At 44.1% G+C, this 21,487-nt stretch overlaps 1 protein-coding gene across 1 annotated transcript in view; it reads left to right on the top strand.

Annotated features, from left to right (window-relative positions):
- Positions 1 to 3,987: 3,987 nt before the first annotated feature.
- Positions 3,988 to 21,487, top strand: part of LOC147025174 (uncharacterized) — an 80,246-nt gene continuing 62,746 nt past the window's right edge. The window contains exon 1 of the mRNA XM_085885855.1: positions 3,988 to 4,445. Within this exon, the coding sequence (XP_085741981.1) occupies positions 4,112 to 4,445 (334 nt within the window). The 5' untranslated portion in view covers positions 3,988 to 4,111. The remainder of the gene's footprint in view (positions 4,446 to 21,487) is intronic.

Raw genomic sequence — 21,487 nt, 5'->3', positions numbered from 1 at the left:
TGTAGAAAAAAATCGTGAGCACCATTGAGTACATTAATAGTCAATGCCAGCACGAGAGTCGTAATGAGAATTGGCTATCTCACGACATTCCAAGGAGGAGGAGAAGGAGGCAGGGCCGGATTTATGTGTTGCGGGGTCCTGGGCCCTAGAAGTACGAAGGGCCCTCTCGGGGCCGCAGCCATTTTTACTTCATATATGCTTATAAAAGTATTCATATATAAATGCACCAACCTAGGCTGGGCAAAAGAAAAAACCACAGTTTATGTGTAAAAACATGTATTTCAGAAACTACAAGTAACAAAAGTTTATATACAAGAAACACCACTATGGATGAAAACAACGGAACAGAGAAAATAATCGCAAAACCAAAACGTGATGGTATCATCTCAAATCTCAATGTAGAAAGTTTTTTGTCGTTTTTGCAGATATGATTGCATTATTTCACACTTTGGGGTAATTGCTACAATATATTTGCGAGATGTTAAAAACCTACAGAATCTTTTCGCTTCTTCCTGGCTTTGATTCGCGCAAAGTCCTCGATTATTTCGCGTGTGCTTCCTCTCCTGAACAGTTCGTGTTCATCACTCAGTATGGCCAGCGATGCCAAACGATCTTGGCCGATCGTACTACGCAGATAGTTCTTGATCCTTTTCAATTTTGAGAATGATCGCTCTCCCGTACAGTTCGTGACAAACATTGACAGGTATACCCGCAAAGCTATCTCCACGTTGGCGAATGCTGCCACCATATCGTAGTTGTGGATTGTGGAAAACATAGTAGTTTCAGACAATTTTTCCGAGTCTTCTGTCTGCATCGTCTTGAGAAATGCCTGGAAATGTACAATTTCCAAAACCAGAGAAGGTTCCAGGTCGTTCGGGTAACTCTTGACCAGGTCTGCAGTGGAGTCGTGGAGCTTATCCGTCTGCATGGTCGTTATTTCTGAAAAGAATGAGAAACGTTGACAGAGTGTTCCATAGGCCTTGAGGCGATCTCCTAGTGACGTTGTTAGCTGATCAATGATGGGTATGTAGGATGTGGTCCTGAATCTCTCTCTGGGCGGTAACTGGGTGTCATCGGCGCTGTCTACTTCATCATGATGTCGCTTCCTCCTTCGAACACGTCGCTGATCGTCTTCGTACTCGCTGTGACCACATTTATCAATAGCAATATGTTCAAAGTCGTCGAACCGTTCCCGTAGGTCCTGTACCAACTCTGTCAGTGATTCGAGTAGTTTCACTGCCGTGTCTCTGCGTTTCGATGTTCATCCATTGCAAGATCGTCAAGTACCATGATATTTTGCTGGAATCCATTGGCCAGTGCTTCTACAGCATCTGCATGGGCCGACCACTGTGTATCTGATAAGCACTTGACGACTGGCATGTGTTTCAGTGCATCGCGATGTTTGCGCCAACGATAGGTTGACTTCACAAGATAAACATACAGCCGTTGAACGATACCAAACAGAGTCACAGCAGCCATGCAGCACTCAGCAGCACACGTCCCGATGAGGTTGAGAGAATGAGCCATGCAAGGAACAAACTGGGCGAATTCGCAACGACTTTTTAGGTGCGCCTGGATGCCGCGGTATTTTCCAGACATGTTGCTGGCGTTGTCGTACGATTGACCGCGACAGTCAGAGATCGGAATTTTGTTCGTTTGGAGAAAATCAAGAACTACGTCTGCGATCTCCTTTCCGGTATGATTCAGTAAGGGCACGAATGTCAAGAAACGCTCTACTGGCCCCTCTGGCAACACGTAGCGGATGGTTAGACATAGCTGGTCAGTGTGCGACACGTCCGGAGTGGAGTCCACCGATATGGAGTAATATTTGGCCCTCCGAACTTCCGTTACAATGGCACTCAGAACTTTTCTACCCAACACATTGATTAGTTCGTTACCATACTGTCGATGAGAGGTAGTTTACGTTACCGCTCCCTTTGTTGGCATGTTTCTGGAGATGTGCCGCAAGGAAAGTGTCGTACTTGCTCAGAAGCTCCATCACTCCCAGGTAATTTCTGTTATGTTCCGAACCGATCACCTCGTCGTCACCTCGGATGGGCAGGCCACGTTAACATAGAAACATGAGGACATCCACGCACCGTCGTAGCACTTCGTGCCAGTAGTGCTGTTCTGACTCATACTGACGAACTAGTCCAGCGTTAACGCGGCCTTGCAATGATTTTCTGCTGGCCAGGCTCGACATTGACTGTTTATGCTGATCTGAATTACTGTGTCCTTCTATCGACTCCCAAGCGTGTTTCCAATCTTGGAACCCGGATGTAAACCGACTTTTAGTGTCTGACATGGGTGACATCAGACGGCAAATAAAACAGAACATACGGCCGGTCTCTTCAGAATAGCACAGCCAACTGAGATCGATTTCTTCTCCAGATAACGTGTGTTTTCTACTGAACAAATTTTTTGTACAATGACGAGTTTTATTTCCATCACGGACAGCGGAGTTCTTGTAGTCACTGTCGACATTACGACATTGTGCACTATCCTTCTCGATCCAGTAGATTCGGAACTCCTCTGGTAGCTGGTCTGGCCAAAGGCCAATGTCTTTTTCATAATCTTCAGCCGTTTCCCTGTCTACTTCTGAACCACATTCTGAAGCAGAATCGTTTGAGTTTTTATCACCGCTAGCATCAGCAGCACTGAAACAAGGAGCAGGGCCAACAGCAGATACTGCTGACGTAGTCGTAGCTATGTTTCCCTTCGCGTTGTTATCCTGTTCATTGTATAACCCGACTGTGGCTGTTGTACTCTTAAGCCAACTTGTAATTTTGGGTAGCTTGTTCCGTTCGCTTTCGGCTGCTATGCTTTCCTTCCGCTTGGCCACACCAGACTGGTATTTTCTTCCTCGATCACGTTCACGTTCCGCCATGGCTCAACTAGGTCCACACAAAGGCAGTTCCTACAATAGAAAGCAATATTTCAGCAGTTGACACCAAACACACCTTAATAATAATAATAATCGAGATATATTAATGTGGATTGATAAGAAGCCTAGGGCTTGTCGAGTATCTCTCCACGGCTCAGATTATTATTGCGAGGTGTGTCTCTCTGGTGGAGGAAACCGGAGAACCCAGAGGAAACCACCGTGTCTCGACCATGACACATGATTTACATATGCCACCGGTAGGATTCGAACCCACTCCGCCGAATCCACATTGAGGTGACCAGCCAGCAACCTCACCACTCTGCCACCGAGACACACCTTATAAATATAATAAAATATTATCCGGTGTGTAAACTTGAATTACACAATTATAGTATAACCACCCCAGCAGTACACCTGCGCAGTACATAGCAAACATAGATTCAGGGCGGGCATGTAATTTTGCAAAAATGAAATCGAGACGGCCATAGCTTGCTGGGATTGGGAAAACCCTCACTTTTTTCGTGTGACCTATTTCTGTGGTTGACCTTAAGATTGCGCTCTTATGATCAGTGGAAAGGAAAAAAAGTAAATTCGAAGATGTAAAATAAATGACAAACATAACCAAACAGATGCCAAATTAACAGGGATATTGAGTATTTGTTTCGTGATTCACTGACCATTTTCACAAACAAACAAAAGGGGGGAAATAGCAGAATTTCTTGTGATCTTTGCGTTTGCGCGGGGCCCGTGGGAGGCGCGGGGCCCTAGGCCGTGGCCCTGTGGGCCCTGCCCTAAAAGGAGGAGGATAAAGAGGAGGAGGAGGAGGATAAAGAGGAGGAGGATGAGGAGGAGGAGGAGGCGGAGGAGGAGGATAAAGAGGAGGATGAGGAGGAGGAGGCGGAGGAGGAGGCGGAGGAGGAGGAGGAGGAGGAGGAGGAGGAGGAGGAGGAGGAGGAGGAGGAGGAGAAGGAGGAGAAGGAGGAGAAGGAGGAGAAGGAGGAGAAGGAGGAGAAGGAGGCCATTGCTGAATAACTATAGTGCTTGTTGTGACAATTCGGGCTGATGATTGGCTGGGTGTCAATAATACTACGCCGTGCGATCAACTCACTGCGCCCGCGAGCGGCTTACACTATAATAAAGTAGTGCTGATCATTGACGGAAACTACTTGGTGTTGCCGGGTGTTGGACGCAGTTCATGATGCGAACTTTTGATGTTAATGAGAAAATATGTGTCTGAAACTTCTTCAAGCGTCGATAAGTACTGTAGCAGCAGCACTCCAACGGAACGAAACTGAAGGAAAGTTCAGACATGGTCGTGGCCTCATCAGGCGGTTGGTCAGACCGTTGGAGACGACACAGAAACAAAGTGTGAGGAGAACGCGGTTGAGAGTTAATTGGTCTGAGGAAGGAGGAGAGTTTAAAGGAGGTTGTCCTGCCTTCCTGCCTCTTTCGTCGTTCCTGCCTTGCCCAGTTTCCTCATCGCGCTGGCCATCGTCTGCTCGACTCGTCGTCCTGCTCCTCATCCCTCCTCATCACCTGATCGTTCCCACTACCGCCAGACGTGAGTCCCCCGGTTTTTGTTTCTTTCCCCCCTTGTCTGTAACTGAGTCCGGAGGGAGGCGCCTTTGTTTGGAGTATTTTTTTTTTGTTTTTTACCTCATCGTTCATAAATAATTATTTACTTGCATTCCATTCCTTCCCTTCCAACCCGCCGTCGTCTCGCGATTCAATCATCCCTGGTTTAAATTTTTTTTTTTATTGGTTGTGATTCGGGAAATAAACCCATTGGTTTTAAAAGTTGTGACGTGTTCGTGTCTCTCCTCACGACTGGCGCGCGCGCGTTGCGTTGCCCGCCATTAATTCAGGTGAGGACCCTCAAATTGATCCGCTCGGGACCCTCGCGGGACTTTAACCTCTTCGGCGAGGAGCTCGACGTTAATTGAGCCGTCGACGCCGCATTGGTTTATCAGGAGTGTGATTTATAACCCGAGGGAGGACTTCCAAATTGATAGTTAATTGGTGTCGGGAGAACGCAGTGAGAGGCTGTTATAAATTTTTTAATATAAATATATATATATATATATATTTTTTTAAAGCTTCCTTGTCGCGCGCGGGAAGAAAGCCGTTGTTTAAAATGGCGAATGTGCTGGGGTGGTGCGGTCGAAGAAGGAATGTGAACTAATTTTTCAACCGAGATCAATCTAACTAATTGGTATCATTGAAAAGGGCTTAAAAACAAACGTTGAAATGACAAGTCTGAAGACGACGATTGTTCACGAGCGGTATTTGACGATGTAGATTGTTTCAGAAGTCAAGGATGAGACGATGTGATAATGTTTGACCAAGTTATAAAAATGATCAACATGATGTGGTTATTAGGTTATTAGCTGCAAAATGTCGAAAACCCGGTTTCGTTCAACAATTTTCAAAATTTGACCTTTGCATAACCTTTAAAGGTCACAAAACAATGTTGTGGACATTAAAATAAGGAAACAGGATACGTGCTCCAGCTTATTTAGTGGGGCAGATATGTAACAAAAATTGCTCGAGATGTTCACATCCGGCAGAAAGTTTGAAATTTTGCATACAGGGGTATTTTGACATGCTGAGTTCAAAAATTGGCGGGTCCAAGAGGTCTGACCAATGGACCGACCGCCATCTTGAATTCCAATATGGCCGCCATGACGAAACATTGAACATTACTATCTATGGTTCCAAGTGACCTATGGCCCTGAAATTTGGTACACAGGTGCATTTTGAAATGATGAATTCAATCATGGAAAATTTTGAAATGTATGACAAACCTTATGGCCGCCATTTTGAATTCCAATATGGCTGCCAAGACGAAATGTTGAAAATCCCATTCTTGGGATCTAAATGACTTGTGGTGCTCAAATTTTGTACACAAGGGTATGTTGACATGCTGAGTTCAATAAGGCAATAATTTGAAATGTCTGACAAATGGTATGGCCGCCATTTTGAATTCCAATATGGCCGCCATTTTGAATTCCAATATGGCCGCCAAGACTGTCTCTATCATCTGAGCTCAAGCGTTTGGACATCGGGATTGCAGCTCTCTCTGAGGTTCGGAGACCGGATTGCGGCGAGATAATGGTGGGTGGTTACACCTACTATTGGTCTGGTCGCTTTGATGGTTACCATACCCAAGGAGTTTCTGTAGCTGTGTCCAATAAGCTGACCCCAATGATAATTGAGGTAACACCGGTCAACGAGCGTATTATGAGATTAAGGATTCGTCACTCCTTAGGTGTCATTTCCCTGGTCTCTGTTTATGCTCCGACTGAGGCGAGTGATCTCACCGTGAAGGATGCATTCTACGCTATACTCGAGTCTGTGGTTGATCAGTGCCCCAGACGAGATACACTTCTGGTCTTGGGGGATTTCAATGCATCGACTGGAACTGATAGGGATGGTTATGAGGTGTGTGTTGGTCCCCATGGGTCAGGAACTATGAACCAGAATAGCACTAAGTTCCTTGACTTTGCAAGAAGTCATGGACTTAGGGTGGCTGGTTCATGGTTTCAGCACCCACAAGCTCATCGCTGGACTTGGTATTCCAACGCTGGCGGTGTGGCAAAGGAGATTGACCATGTCCTCATTGACGGTCGTTGGAGGATGATCCAGAACTGCAGGGTCTACCGGAGTGCTCAGTTCCTCAATACTGACCACAGGCTTGTTGTAGCAACTCTAAAGCTGCACCTTAAATCCTGGAGAATGGTACCATCCCAGCCTCGGCTGGATGTTGCCAAGCTCAGGGATGAGAGAGTAGCTGAGTAGTTTGCGAACAGGCTGAGTGGACACTTGGGGGGTCTGGGTGCTTTGGGGGGTCCTGAAGAGTTGTGGAGCGCCTTCAAGACCACCGTCCTTGATGTTGCCGGTGGATGTCTTGGAACTCACCGCAGGGCAAAGAAGAATTTTGTCTCTCAAGGGACACTGGATACCATTGACCAGAGTCGCAGGGCCAGGCTGAATGGCAGAGCTGAGCTGTTCAGATTGCTGAGGCGTAAAACTGTACGTGCACTGAGGGTGGACAAGGAGGCCTATGTGCGAGGAATCTGTGAGGGGGTAGAGCATCACCTGTGGACAGGTGATTCTCGTCCCGCTTACAGGGGAATTCGCGCATTACGTTCATCCAAGCCCATCCCTCGGAGCACTGCAGTTCGAGCAGAGAGTGGTAGGCTCTTGACAGAGGTGTCTGAAGTGAAGGCCCGCTGGGCCGATTATTTTGAGCGGTTGTGCCAGGCTGATCCCCCAGCTGTCGAGTTGGACGTCAAGGGTGTTACAATCCCTGTTGCTGACCCACGAATCAACTGTGGTCCACCTTCGCTTGTGGAAACACGGGCTGTGGTGAACCAGTTGAAACGGGGTAAAGCTCCAGGGATCTGTGGCATCCATGCCGAACTTCTCAAGGCTGGTGGAAATGCTGCACTCGTGTCGTTGCATGCAGTTTTGTGCTCTGCCTGGAACACAGGCATCATCCCAACTGACTGGAAGAGGGGCCTTGTTGTCCCTCTCTGGAAAGGGAAGGGTGATCGCCAAGACTGCAACAACTACCGAGGGGTGACGCTGCTCTCAGTGCCGGGCAAGGTCTTTGCTCGGATAATTCTTGATAGGGTTCGCCACCATCTGCTTGAGCACCAGCGTCCAGAGCAGTCAGGCTTTACACCAAAGAGGTCAACGATTGACAGTATCCTTGCCCTTTGTGTCCTCACCGAACGCAGACGAGAGTTTCGGCAGGGGCTGCTTGCAGCCTATGTTGATCTCTGTAAAGCGTTCGATTCAGTGAATCGGGATGTCCTCTGGAGGATTCTTGGTCTTCGTGGGGTGCCACCAAAACTGATCGATCTGATGTCTGAACTCTACTCTACTCTGGTTCTGAGAGTGCTGTGAAGTGTCGTGGTACCACCTCTGACTTATTTCCAGTTGTTACTGGAGTTCGTCAGGGATGTGTACTTGCCCCCACACTTTTCAGCACTTGTATGGACTGGATTTTAGGGAGGATGTCGAAGAGATCAAGTTGCGGTGCATCGTTCGGGAATGTCAAGATCTCGGACCTTGATTTTGCAGACGATGCAGTCATCTTTGCGGAGACTTTAGACATCCTTTTGGGGGCCCTCGAAGTGCTGAATGAGGAGTCGTTGCCGCTGGGATTACGGGTTTCTTGGGTCAAAACTAAGATCCAGGCTTTCGGTGACATCTTGGATGCTGCTGTCCTGTCTGTCTGTTTGTGGTGAGGATGTTGAGGTCGTGGAGAGATTCACTTACCTTGGCAGTGATATTCATGTCTCTGCTGGCTGCGAGTCAGAGGTCAATAGACGTCTGGGGAGTCATGGATTCACTGGATCATGGGGTGTGGCGCTGCCGGTACCTGTGCGGGAGGACGAAAGTCCGAGTCTTCAGGTCCTTGGTACTTCCAGTCTTGCTCTATGGGTGCGAGACTTGGACTCTGACCAAGGATCTGAGACGGAGACTTAATTCCTTTGGTACCAGGTGTCTTCGGAGAATCCTTGGCTATCGCTGGTCGGATTTTGTGTCCAACGAGCGGATGCTGAGAGAGACTCGGATGAGATTTGTTACCTGCATAGTCCGTGAGCGTCAGTTGCGGCTGTATGGACATGTGGCTCGTTTTCCTGATGCTGATCCTGCTCACCAGATTCTCTCAGCGAGGGAGTCTCATGAGTGGAGGAGGCCAGTGGGCCGACCACGTGCCTCATGGTTGCAGCAGGTTGGCCATCATCTCAAGGAGATGGGGATGGGCCTGGCATCTGCCTGGGGGATGGCCAGACGGAGGCCCCTGGAGTACCGGCGGAAAGTGGACGCAGCGACGCGCTGTTCTGGCACATGCTCCCATACCTGACCTGCCAAGACGAAATGTTGAAAATCCCGGGTTCTTTGCAAAAGCAATACCAATTCAATGGATCCCTAGTTGACGAATCATATAACAAGTCAGAGAGCTCATTTCAAAGTATATTTCGTACAAGTTGGCAGCCGATGGCAGATTTGCCATGTATGCTGACCAGGAGTTATCTTCACTCTCAAGACCTTCCTTCTCCTGCAGACTTTGTACAAACGAAAGCCACTGACTTTCTTTGTCCTGTATTCCGGGGGACACACTTGGAGTGGATGGACCTTTTGGTTTTCTTGGAATGGCATTATTAGTTGGAAATGCTTCAGGAGGCACATCACTGTAAGATGCAGGAAGGGCGGCTATGGTTTTGGAGCGCTGTTTGTTCTCATTCTCAGTGACATTCTCATGATTTCGAATGCTGCCACTTTTGTCATGTGAAACATGTGTCGGTGATAACGTGGTTCAATGAAATGAACTTTGTGCTGATGCTGATGATGGGTTGTGATCTATGTTGTCTAGGTTGCCTGTTGTGAATATTCCACTTCGCAATTTTGTTGGACACACGACGCCGTTATGTTTGTATATTTCTATGACTCTGTTGGCCTCATCTGTGGATACCTCCAGTATGCGATCATAGGAAACACACAAACCATGTTGAAAAAGAACGTCAACGAGATCCCGTTTCCTTGTTTTGCTATGAATGAGAAGACCCAGGTAAAGTGGCAGTGATATTTCACGTTTCAAATTGTGACGTTCTGCTGTCGTTTCCAACCTTCCTCGTTTCATAGTGTTGAATGTTACAAGTTGAGTTCAGGATTGCACAGAGACGCCTCCCTTGTTGTTTGTGTTCTGTTTTTGTATGTTTGTACCAGCAAGAATCATTTCCATCAACGCTGCCAATGATGGTGGTGAGTTGTTATATGATTCTTTAACTAGGGATCCATTGAATTGGTATTGCTTTTGCAAAATATTGTTGCGGTTTTCGCGCCCGCCGGCGTGCGAACGGCCACGTAACTCGAATCGCGGCACGTCGCCCACCGGACGGACAATCCAGTCGTGACCCTCTCGGACTAACGCCGGGAACCAGTCACGGGTGGACCTTTCGGTCTCACCGCGATCGAGCCAATCAGCCCCCGCGTGGGATAGGGTTGCTCGCCGGGTCGACCTACCTAAGTACCCACGCGGAGGGTAGACCGGGCGATCGCACCTCGCCGCAGGTCGACTTCGGACACGGGCCACTTAAGCGACCCGTTCCGTACTATCAGAATAACCGAGCGGTGTTATCGTCGACCTCGACGGTTCGATTAATTATCGGGCGTATTCAGCCCACTACCAACCCTTTACGTGAAGCAAGATGGGGACTCAATGGAGGAAAAGACGAAGCGAAGCGGGAGAACAGTTCAACAATAAAGCACATTTATTCGCGGCACACGGGAAGCACACAAATACAATTCCACCAAATGCACACAAAAAAAAGAAAGCACACTTCCATTTACACAAAAAGCAAATATAAAAGTGAAAACACAGTGCAGAGCTAATACCGACTACCGAGCACACGGCAACACTTATACAATTCTACTTCACAGACGGCGCCGACAACACATACCCAAAACCAAGGAAAAGAAATACCCTCAAGGATGAGGCAGGCCTGAGGCCGAGACCGGGTCGCGCCTACCCGTCTGGTGATGAGACGCGGAGCGGCGATGGCGCCTCACTCCGCGGGCCTCGCGGACAGTGCCTGGCAGGGGGTGGAAAAGGGGCCCCCTTGGTCGCACTATCTCAGCGCGGGGGGAAACAGGAGGGGGTTGCTGATGCTCGGGGTATAGAGGATCTTTATTATCCCTGGTGTGCGTCTCCACCTCGGCCAGGTCGCGCTGCCGGCCTCCCTCGGGCGTGCAGCTCCCGGCACCGACGCGAGCACCCCCTCGTCTGCCTTCGCCGCTGCCGCCTCTCCGCCTCTGGACTCTCCACCCTGGACTCTTCTTTGGGCTCTCCTCGTTCGACTCTCTTCAGCTTCTCCAGCTACTGCAGGCTTCGGGCTCCAGACTTCCACACTCGACTCTCCACCCTCCGACTCCTTCTCGTTCTGCTGACTGACGAACACCGTCCTTTTATCCCCCCCGTAGCTTCGCCTTTGACCCCCTCCCTTTGACCTTTCACCCCGCTCCCTATTGGCCCGAGAAAAAGTGGGCGTGAAGGCTTTTTGATCCACAAATTTGCATATATCGATCGTTCTGGAGGCGGGGCCAAATCGCCCCTCGCTCACCGATTGGACGGCAAAAAGTGGGCGTGTGTCGTTTTTGATCCGTTTTTGAAGCACAAAATCCGTGATTTTGTACACGCTGTTCAACGTGCGCCCTGCACGAGTCCAACACCGGTACCCACAGCGGGGCAAGAACGGTGGCGATGCTACGGTTGCGAGGTGTGACGTGAAGGTCGTGGCGGTTGTGGTGAAGCGGCGTTGTGGTTGGTGGTTGATGTTGTGGTTGTGGTGGTAATCATGGCGGGTGGTCCAAAATAAAGATAGTAAAAGAAAAACGGCTATCCTGAAGAGTCGCAGCTCGCATAAATGACATGTATTCCCACTAGACAACGGGTTTGGGCCTAACTACACATATACTTGCCGAGATACCTCACCTAAGGGACCTGAATGGTGGTTTGCGAATTTGGTAACCACAACAATATCTTTGCACACAATCTGGGCAGCTCTCATGAGAATGACTGCGTTGTTGTCAGAGCTTTGTCTACAAGCATGCATTAAAGCTTCACCAATGTCCTCTTTGAATGACAGTACCACTTCATGGTTGCTTTTATGTGCCTCAAGTTGCGGAAGGTGTCTGAGAAGCTTGTCCTTAAGGTGAGTTGAATTAATCCACTTTGAGATATCGCCTCCCAGTTGTGCCAGACGTTCTGTATAAAGCTTTATGAGATTGGCTAACTTGAAAGTGTAACTGTCATCTGTACACTTCATTTCTTCCAAATAGGATATCAATTCGGCCAAAGCTACTGATTCTGGTGGCATATTTTGACTTGAACCGGCTTCCTCATTCTTTCTTACAAATGATCTGTATCGAGTGTGGAGAACAGTCATGCACTTCTTGTGATAAACAGCATCTGATGCCGTCATATCACCTACAGACAATCTAGCCAGGAGTTTTGTATCCCTCAATTCTGTTGCCATCAATCGAACATTGGAATCTACATTTTTATTGTTGCCGCTCTGTGGACTATTTCTTCATTACTGATAATGCTATCACAAAAGAAAAATGTGCTAGCGGTACTCTGTTCAACGGATGGAGATTTGAAATTTGTTCTGACTCTTTTCTTAACAGGCGAGTAAGTTTCTTCACCAAGTTTAAGGTGTGAACTTTGCTTTCTTTCCCTTGATTCAGCCCTGGCCACACGAGAGCTGCTGCACTGCACATAACAGTTTTTGTGCCATTTGGCAGCATGCGCAGCTAGGGTTTCTGCAATACCGCAACCATCATCTAGTCGGGAAATGTTTATCCTGCAAGGCAAGGCACCTAAATCATTCAATGCCATGAGATTTTGAGCAAGATTCTCGTAGACGTCTAGACACGACTGATTGCTGCCCTTACGTGCATCTCTTAGTGGTTCATTTTCAGAACGTTTCTGGCAAAGTGTGCAAATGTTCCAGTCTGTTGGCATTGGAATTGTTGACTGTTTTCCTTGATTTCAACATTGGATCTGAAAGAGAAAAAACATTAAAAAATAAATTATTGGAATGTCATGTGAATGTTCAGTTCCGGCAGAAGGTGTTAAATTTCGCATACAGGGGTATTTTGGGGCGCTGAATATCCCAAATTTCTACTGCCTTCGACAAAATTACAAAGCCATCAGTATATTTGAGATGCAATAATTTTCCAGTTATCATAATAATGCTCAAATTATTTAACATTATGACATTACCATACACTGTGCTATTAAAGCAATGAAAACATCTATGTTTGTCTTGGCGGCCATATTGGAATTTAAAATGGCGGCCATACCGTTTGTCATACATTTCAAATTATTGCATTATTGAACTCAGCATGTCAACATACCCTTGTGTACCAAATTTCAGCGCCACAGGTCATTTAGAACCCAAGATAGGGATTTTCAACGTTTCGTCTTGGTGGCCATATTGGAATTCAAGATGGCGGCCGGTCCATTGGTCAGCACCCCAAAATACCCCTGTATGCGAAATTTCACACTTTCTGCCGGAAATGAACATCTTTTTCACATATCTGGCCCACTAATTGGAGTTAGTTCGTCGAAGAAGGTCGAAAACCCGGGTCGATTCCCACAACTTTGAAAATTTGTGGCCTTTAAAACTCAAAGGTCAAGGATTATAACCTTTGGTGCAAAACTTCCTCTGGAACATTCCAGGAACAATATAACGTCATATAGGCTATATGGCATTTCACACTCCTCGGATTATCCATACTTTGATGAAATCAGCGTAAAAACAAACTTGAAGGGGGTACCACGGGCAAGGTGTTCGAGATAGAGCAAAATGGTTTCAAGACTTTAGGTGGGGAATGACCTCAATATTATGCATAAAAAAATATTGTCATCCTAGCTCTCAAAGTTTTGGCGGTCGTATTATTTTTATATTTTGTCCGTAGCCTGATGGAGTACTGCTCTCCCCTCTGGGCTGGTGCTCCTGCCTCCCACCTTTCTCGGCTTCACGCTGTCGAAACCAGGGCATTTAAGATCATCGGCATCTCCCGCAATGAAGCTGAGTCTTTGGGCCTCTCACTCAATCACCGCAGGTTGGTCGGTGGTCTTTCTGTCTTCTACCGACTCCTCTCCAGCCTTGCCCCCTCTGCTCTCTCTGCGATTTGTCCCCGCCACATTTCCACAGGGCGCTCAAGGTCCGCCAACAACCCCCTTCTGGTAAAACTACCAAAATCACGAATCACTGCTCATCTTCACTCTTTCATTCCTCTTTTTTTCCCGCCTTTGGAATAAACTTCCTCACTCTATTCTTTCCCATTCTTCCCTCCAGGCTTTCAAAACAGCTGTTCACCACCACCTCTTATCTTCCCCCATCCAAATCCTCGATCTTTTCTACCCCCGATAATCCACCCAAGCCCACTTCCTTCATTTCTCCTGCTTTCCTTCCTGAAAGTCCCTGAAATGTCCATCTTCTCTTCGCCATGTTCCCCGTCCCATCCCCATCCCTCTCCCTTCTACAGTTCACCTAATGTGTCTGTTCCCCACTGTTTTGTCCCTTCCACTCCCGCTCCTCTTGTCTCGTGCCTCCTTGCTGTGAGTTGTGTGTTCGCTCTCATACGAGCCTCGACCAAGGTATACAAAAAAAAAAAAATGTCAAAATTCGCACTTTTCGAAGTTTTTGACTTTGTGACCTTGACCTTGGGATGAAAATGAAAAATCGGACAACGACAAGTTTTAGATAATTCATTTTGCTATTCAAATACCGAAGAACCCATTCCATTCAGTCAATTCCCGAGGAGAAGATAGATTTTTAATCTGACTACCCCCTAAAAATGGCTATTTTTGTGGTGTGGCTCCGCCCACAATGGCCGTAGCCCCGCCCTCATCCAGGAAAACACAACTAGACATTTATATTGAACACATAACCAAGTTTCATCAAGATTGGATCAAAGTCCACGGAGTTATTCTCTGGACAGACAGACACACAGACAAGCCGGTAGGCGGACATGGGTAGTCAACCACCCAATAGAACCTGACGCGATGGGCCCGTTCAATGGGGAATGACCTGAGGATTAAGCACAAGAAAATTCATGATTCTAACTTCAAGGGTTAATGCTGCAGATTGTTTTTTTGTTAAAATATCCCACATTTAGAGGTTTTTTCAGCCGTTGCTAGGCAACTGAGGGGTCCATAGCAACGGTTCTTTCTCACACATAACTAGGACATACCATGAACCTACCATACCAGTTTCATGTATATCTGACTCATAGTCTCTGAGATATAATGAACTTCGTTGTTTTATTGTTTTCGACCAGGGTTCATTCAAAGTCTATCTTCTCCGACAGTTTTCATAGGATCCGGCTGGGAATTTTTGACAATATGGCTGAATGTACTGCCCACAGTTGCTCGTGGCCTGATTTTTGATTTTCGAATTTTTTTTTTAATGATTTTTCAAAAATTTCAAAGGTCCGTTGCTAGGCAACGTTGGTGTCCATAGCAACAGTTCTCATTTGCACACAACCAGGTCATGGTATGAACCTACCAACCAAGTTTCATCGAAATCGCCATTGTATTAACTGAAATTGCCATTTTAAATACTGATAATAAGGGTAGAACAAATCTCCAAAAAAATTTTTTTTCGACTAGATCGACTTCCCAACAAGCCGGTAGGTGGACATGGGTAGTCGATCAAGTCGAATTTAGTCGTTTTTCAGCCGTTACTAGACAACAAAAGCGTCCATTGCAACGGTTCTTATTGTATGTTGTATGGTATGAACCTATCATCCGAGTTGCATGTTAAATGGACATGTACTCGGAAATATAATTGTCTGAGAAATTGGTCATTTTTCACCAGCGGTGACCAGTGGTGTACTCTATGACCTCGGCAGCCTTTCCCAGTAGAAAATGACAAAAACGTACAAAAGTTATAGTACTAAATGGGTTCTATAGGCCTATGAAGTTTCATAGGTCTATCTGTCATGCTTGCTGAGATATCTGTCATGCTTTTTTTCGACTGAGAAATCAGCGATGCAGCAAAATTCAAATGGTCACCATGGGCAAACTATAGGAGATAGAACAAAGATTATGCATAAATAATAATAATGTAATCCTGGCCCTGCCCAAATGAGCTGAGAGACCCAAATATGGAGGTTAAACCCGGTTGGAATCTAACAACTTTTCACAACGAAATTACTAACTTTGTGTGACATTGGAAGATCAAAAACAAAGACAACTAGAGGGGGAGCACTCGGGAGAGTGCAAAACCTCCGCCGCCAATACTGCTGGGTCACTCAAGTGAACCTTATATCTTATTCATTAAATATGATGTCAACAGTGCTGACAGTTATAGTTCTTTTCTCCAACATTTTTTTTTGGGGGGGGGGGGTGGCGTTGGAAATCACTTAAAACATGTAGAAATGCAAAAAATGAAATCGAAATTTTGTTGAAAAAAAAGTTGCAAATTTTTTTTTCTAACTTTTTTGGGGGGGGGGGTTGAAAATCACTAAAAACGTGTAGAAATGCAAAAAAAAATATTTTTTTTTCTAACAATTTTTTTGGGTGGGGGGACCAAGTCCAAAATCTCATGGCATGATCCTTGGACCATACCTAACCCTCCCACCAAGTTTCGTCGGAATCCGTCAAGGAGTTTTTCCGTAATACTGTTCACAAACAAACAAACAGAAAGGGGTGAAAACAGTAACCTCCGATCTTCGATGGCGGAGGTTAATGACTCTTTGATAGTAGATAAGTTATAAGGGGGCAGTATTGGTCCGTAGATAACAAAGTACAATGTCGGAAATCTGTTGAAATGAGACAGCTTTGAAATTTCGACCTTGCATAGCATGACATTTAAAGGTCGACTGTAACTCGAATAAGGGATGAGTATGCCCGAGAAACTTCTATAAATATCGTATTACTATCTGCGAGGAATTATACCCAGATAAACACATCAGAATCACCAATATGCTTGCTTGGACATGTGCTAGACATGTCGCATCTGGTGAAACACAACGAACCGATGGTGGTGTGATCATCATATGTGTATATCCATTCCGGCATAATTGTAAGTGAATGAAAGAGGAGTCCTCTTTCATTCACTTATGGCATAATATATTTTAATTTCTTATAGTTTGTTTTGTTTATTTTCATTGTGGTGCATTCGTAATTGTAAAGCATATAATAGAATGGTCAAGTCGAATCGTATGATCATATTAGATGTTGGTGTACATGAGAATGTTTGAGTATATCATATGATCATCACATGGTATAGTATAAAGAGAATAGATTGAAGAGAAGAGATGATTATATTGATCAGAGAATAGTCGAGTATATTGTTATTTGGTTATAGAATTGTCACGTATATAGAATTGTATTATAGTAAAATAAAAATGTGTCTCCTAATAGCCTATTAGGCCAGGTAATCAAGTGCCGAGGTTGGACAAAAATGTTAACAAAACAATTTCACCTGAAATGGGTTCTTTGGAGGTATCTCTAACCACACAAAAAAGTCCACTCGAATCCATCCATGGCAAATACTCGTTTTCACTGAAAATCCAAGATGGCCACCGCCACGGAGCGTAAAATATTGAAATATGCATAACCTTGCTGGAAATCAACATAGAAACATAAAGTGTCTAATCTTACTATTTTTGACGTGCTCTTCCATTTAAAGTTACTTTGGAGGAGATTGGAAGATGTGTTCACATTGAAATCCTCTAAAAATCCAAATTTTGGCCTACAATTACCCCGAAATGAGCTAAATTAATTGTCTGAACAACCGGCTACAATCTTTGACATGTGTATGCAAACATTAATTTATTGTATACACTTATTTGATTACTTTATAGATATTATATACATGTATAGGAAACTCACCTTAATTTATGGATCGTCCCGTTTCATCATCATCGTTTTCCACCTCATTTCCTTCAATGTCCACAGGTGGACCATTCAAACAGGTAATGCTCTTGCATTGATCACAAGATGGAGTGCAATGGAGCCCATTTTTGCGGCATGTACACGTTCTTGTGTTGCAATTTCCAGCACAATTGCATCGCATTATGTTAAGTAGTCGATCAGGTGCTGGCGGCTGAGAAATTGACGGGATATAAGCCAGAAGGAGAAGTCGTCGAGCCCCATTCTTCTGCAGGAAGATCGTTACCACACCATGCCTGAACCTGATGGTATGCGCGATGACTATGGAAAATGGCTGCATCAGATGTTGGCGGAAGCTTCTCTGGCAACACATACTGCGTGGCAGTAGCCACTTTCTGCTGAAACTTGTCCACTCTTGCCGAGTCAAGGGTCAGAGATGTTGTGCAGCCATAGATGATCAACAAGGCATCTTCTCCAGCTCTTTCTATTTCTGCTTTAGATGAAGATGGAGACGTGTATATTGAACTACACCGCTCTCGTTCTGCATATTTCTTGAGTACTGGAACTTTGCCAATCCCATAAGGTCTAGATGTAGTGTCACACCCACTGAAAGCGTGCAGAAAGAGCAGGGCGCCAGAGAATAATGGGTCAAGCTTCTTTGCCAAAGTTATCACACACACTGTTTGTTTGGACATCACCATGTATAAGTCTTTGTCAGCGATATTAGCATGATGCGTTAGCAGCTGGAACACATCAGAATCCTCGGCGACGACAGCTGTTGGCTTCGCGTTGGCGTGAAGACATGCTGACATACATATCTTGTAGTCAGCATCACCTGTTGCATGTTCAACGGCGATATCCGCTTTGGTCATTTGCTCTGCAAGTAGATTGATGAATGCTTACTTGTTGGAAGGATTGGCAAGAAAGCTCTTCTTGGTCATGGTTACATGCACTTCTGGTGAAACCAAAACTGTAGTAGCACTAATATCATTCCCCATCCTGTGACAATGCGCTTCATCCTTTGTGCTAGATCCATGATACCCATCAAACACAACCAAAGCATGACGGTATGATTGCTTGATGTGTCGGACGTACATTTCACAGATCTCTGAGTAGCTGGCATTTTTAGGCCATGAGAATTTATGAAGCAGGCTACCACCATCAATGATGTATTGCATACTCATGTCACAGGACTTTACACTACTGCTCTCTGGAACAAGCTTGAGGAGATGGTGAATGATTTCCGATTTATCCCCAATCCTCATGCACACATGGTTGTTAAAGAGAGACGGTGGGAAAGAGCATATCTCATATCGGAAGAGATCTGGAAGTGGTGTGTCACCATTGAAACCTGAAAGAAGAAGACTCTGATAGAGACGCTGTGACTCCATCTCAATTTGTTCACCAGAAGATGTTTTCACATGAGTAGCTGATGCCAGGGTCTTAACTTGATTCTTCTGAGAAAACTTGTATTCTGTGACAGATTGTCCGACCATGGAATCGAGGATCTTCTTTCCAACACTTTGAGCCTCATCTGCATTCACAGAATCATTTGCCACCAAGCCAGTTGATAGACTTACAATTTTCAATGATGGTTTGTTGAATACGCCACGCTCAAGGAACACTTGGAGAATCTTCTGTATATCATTCATGTAACGACGTATCCGGGCTGCTGCTAACTCACGATGTCCATCAGGTGAATCCATAGATAAACCAGCTATCGTGAAAATGGACTGGCTTATATTGGCACACACAGGTCTTGAGAGCAGGAAGAGAAGTCGAGTACTGTCACTGAATCCACGCCCTTGGGTTAAGCCGCCAGTTGATTTGATGCTGGCCATCAGAACTTGCTCTATGAAGAGGTCTGTGAAAATTCCTGACCATGCACGGTCACCTCTTCTGACTGGAAAGAGACCATTCATAAATGCCCGATATACATCTGGATGGTTTGACATTTGAACATGAATGCCACCTTATATGACCTTGAAAATATTTCCAAGTGAAAGAGCACATCAATATTTGTTGGATGAGACTTTATTTGTGTTTCTATGTTGATTTTCAGCAAAGTTATGCCAATTTCAATATTTTACGCTCCGCGGAGGTGGCCATCTTGGATATTCAGTGAATGGGTGTTTGCCATGGATGGATTTGAGTGGACTTTTTTTGTGTGGTTAGAGATACTTCCAAAGAACTCATTTCAGGTGAAATGGCTTTGTTAACATTTTTGTCCAATCTCGGCACTTTTTTAGTGCTTATTTACTGGCTTATATTCACCTTGCGAAACATAGGTGGTGAACAAATAATTTTTTCCAAATTTTGGCCTGGTAATAAGATTGGTTGAGCATATAGTTATATAGTTATAGAACGGTTGAGTGTGTATGTATGTATGTATGTATATATATATGTATATATATATATGTATGTATATATATATATATATATATATATATATATATATATATATATATATATATATATATATATATATATATATATATATATATCACATGGTCGAATCGATCATATGCTCATAAAATGGTCGAGTATATCGTTATATAATCATCGCATGGTCAAATATTAGTTGTATATGATTGGTTGATTATATAGTTTGAGAATGGTTGAGTCATATAATATGTCGAATCGAATCATATGATCACAAAATGGTGAAGCACAATAGCACATCTTTATATGATCATCAAATAGTCTAATATATAGTTATATATGATAATAGCTTGTTTCAGTATATAGTTATATGAGAATGGTAGAGTATATTATATGATCATAACATGGTCTATTATAAAGTTATATAGATTGTTTGATTATATATAACATATGATCATAAAAATAGTCGAGTATATAGTTTTATATATATATATATATATATATATATATTTGAAAGTGTGTTTGTCTGTGACCTATGCACGCGAAAAGTACTGGACTGATCCTCACCAAACTTCACATGCTGACAGAACATGTACCCGGGAGTGTCCCGATGTAAAAGAATTGTACTTGCGGTTTCTGAATTATGACTTCATCACCTGATTTCGTAACGTTAATTTTTCAAGTTCAGCCGATTGACATGGGGCCAACGCCATTTGCAATAGAATGAAAAAATAATGCTACAGTCAATTGAAGACATTGACTTCCGACTTCCCGGTTTCCGAATTATGACGTCATCACCTGATTGCGTAAAGTTAATTTTTCAAGATCAGCCGATTGACATGGGACCAACGGAATTTGCTCGAGAATGAGAATTAATTAAGTCGCAAATGATGACATGAAACCTGCCTCACGTTGTTGAGGCATTATGGTTTTTTATCTGATGCGGCAATAAATCTTAACATTTTTGAACTTGAGTCTTCTGCATATAAAACATGGTGGGGAAAATATAATATTAAAGTGGTGATGAAAAAATAATAATAATGGTGGCAGTCTCTACAATTTTACAATTAACTGTGACATATATACTCCTTCAGACCCACGTCATCCACGGGATTCCTGTGCGGAGCACGGGTATCCCTGCTAGTATACATATATGTTATAGAATGGTCGAATATATATATATATATATATATATATATATATATATATATATATATATATATATATATATATATATATATATATATATATATATATATATATATATATATATATATATATATATATATATATATATATATATATATATATGATCATAAAATGGTCGAGTATATCCTATGATCTAATTATATAGTTTATAGATTGGTTCAGTATATAGTTATATCAGGAATACGTTCGATGTACGCTCTTATTCTTGGTTATAAAATGCTCGCGTAAATATAATTATATACAATGGTCGAGTCGAATCGTATGATCATAAAATGGTCAAGTACATCCTTTTTTGATCATCGAATGGTCTAATATGATAATAGATTGGTTGAGTATTTAGTTGACGGTTATATGGTTATTGTCTAATATATTGTTAATGATCATACAATGGTCGAGGTTAAATATGTCGTTATATGATCATGAAAAGGCCGTGTGTGTATGTGTGTATGTGTGTATGTGTGTATGTGTGTATGTATGTATATGTATATATATATATAACACTGAACAACAAAAATGTTTTACTGGAGATGTGTAAAGTGATTTAGACTAATTTGGGTACGCTGATTTCAAAAATCATAACCGTTTTG

The sequence above is a fragment of the Eptatretus burgeri genome, chromosome 6 (assembly GCF_056783735.1).
Source record: "Eptatretus burgeri isolate ZD-2024b chromosome 6, Ebu_testis_v1, whole genome shotgun sequence".
Classification (NCBI taxonomy): domain Eukaryota; kingdom Metazoa; phylum Chordata; class Myxini; order Myxiniformes; family Myxinidae; genus Eptatretus; species Eptatretus burgeri.
Note: the sequence above shows the minus strand (reverse complement) of the source record. Positions and strands in the feature narration are given on the sequence as shown.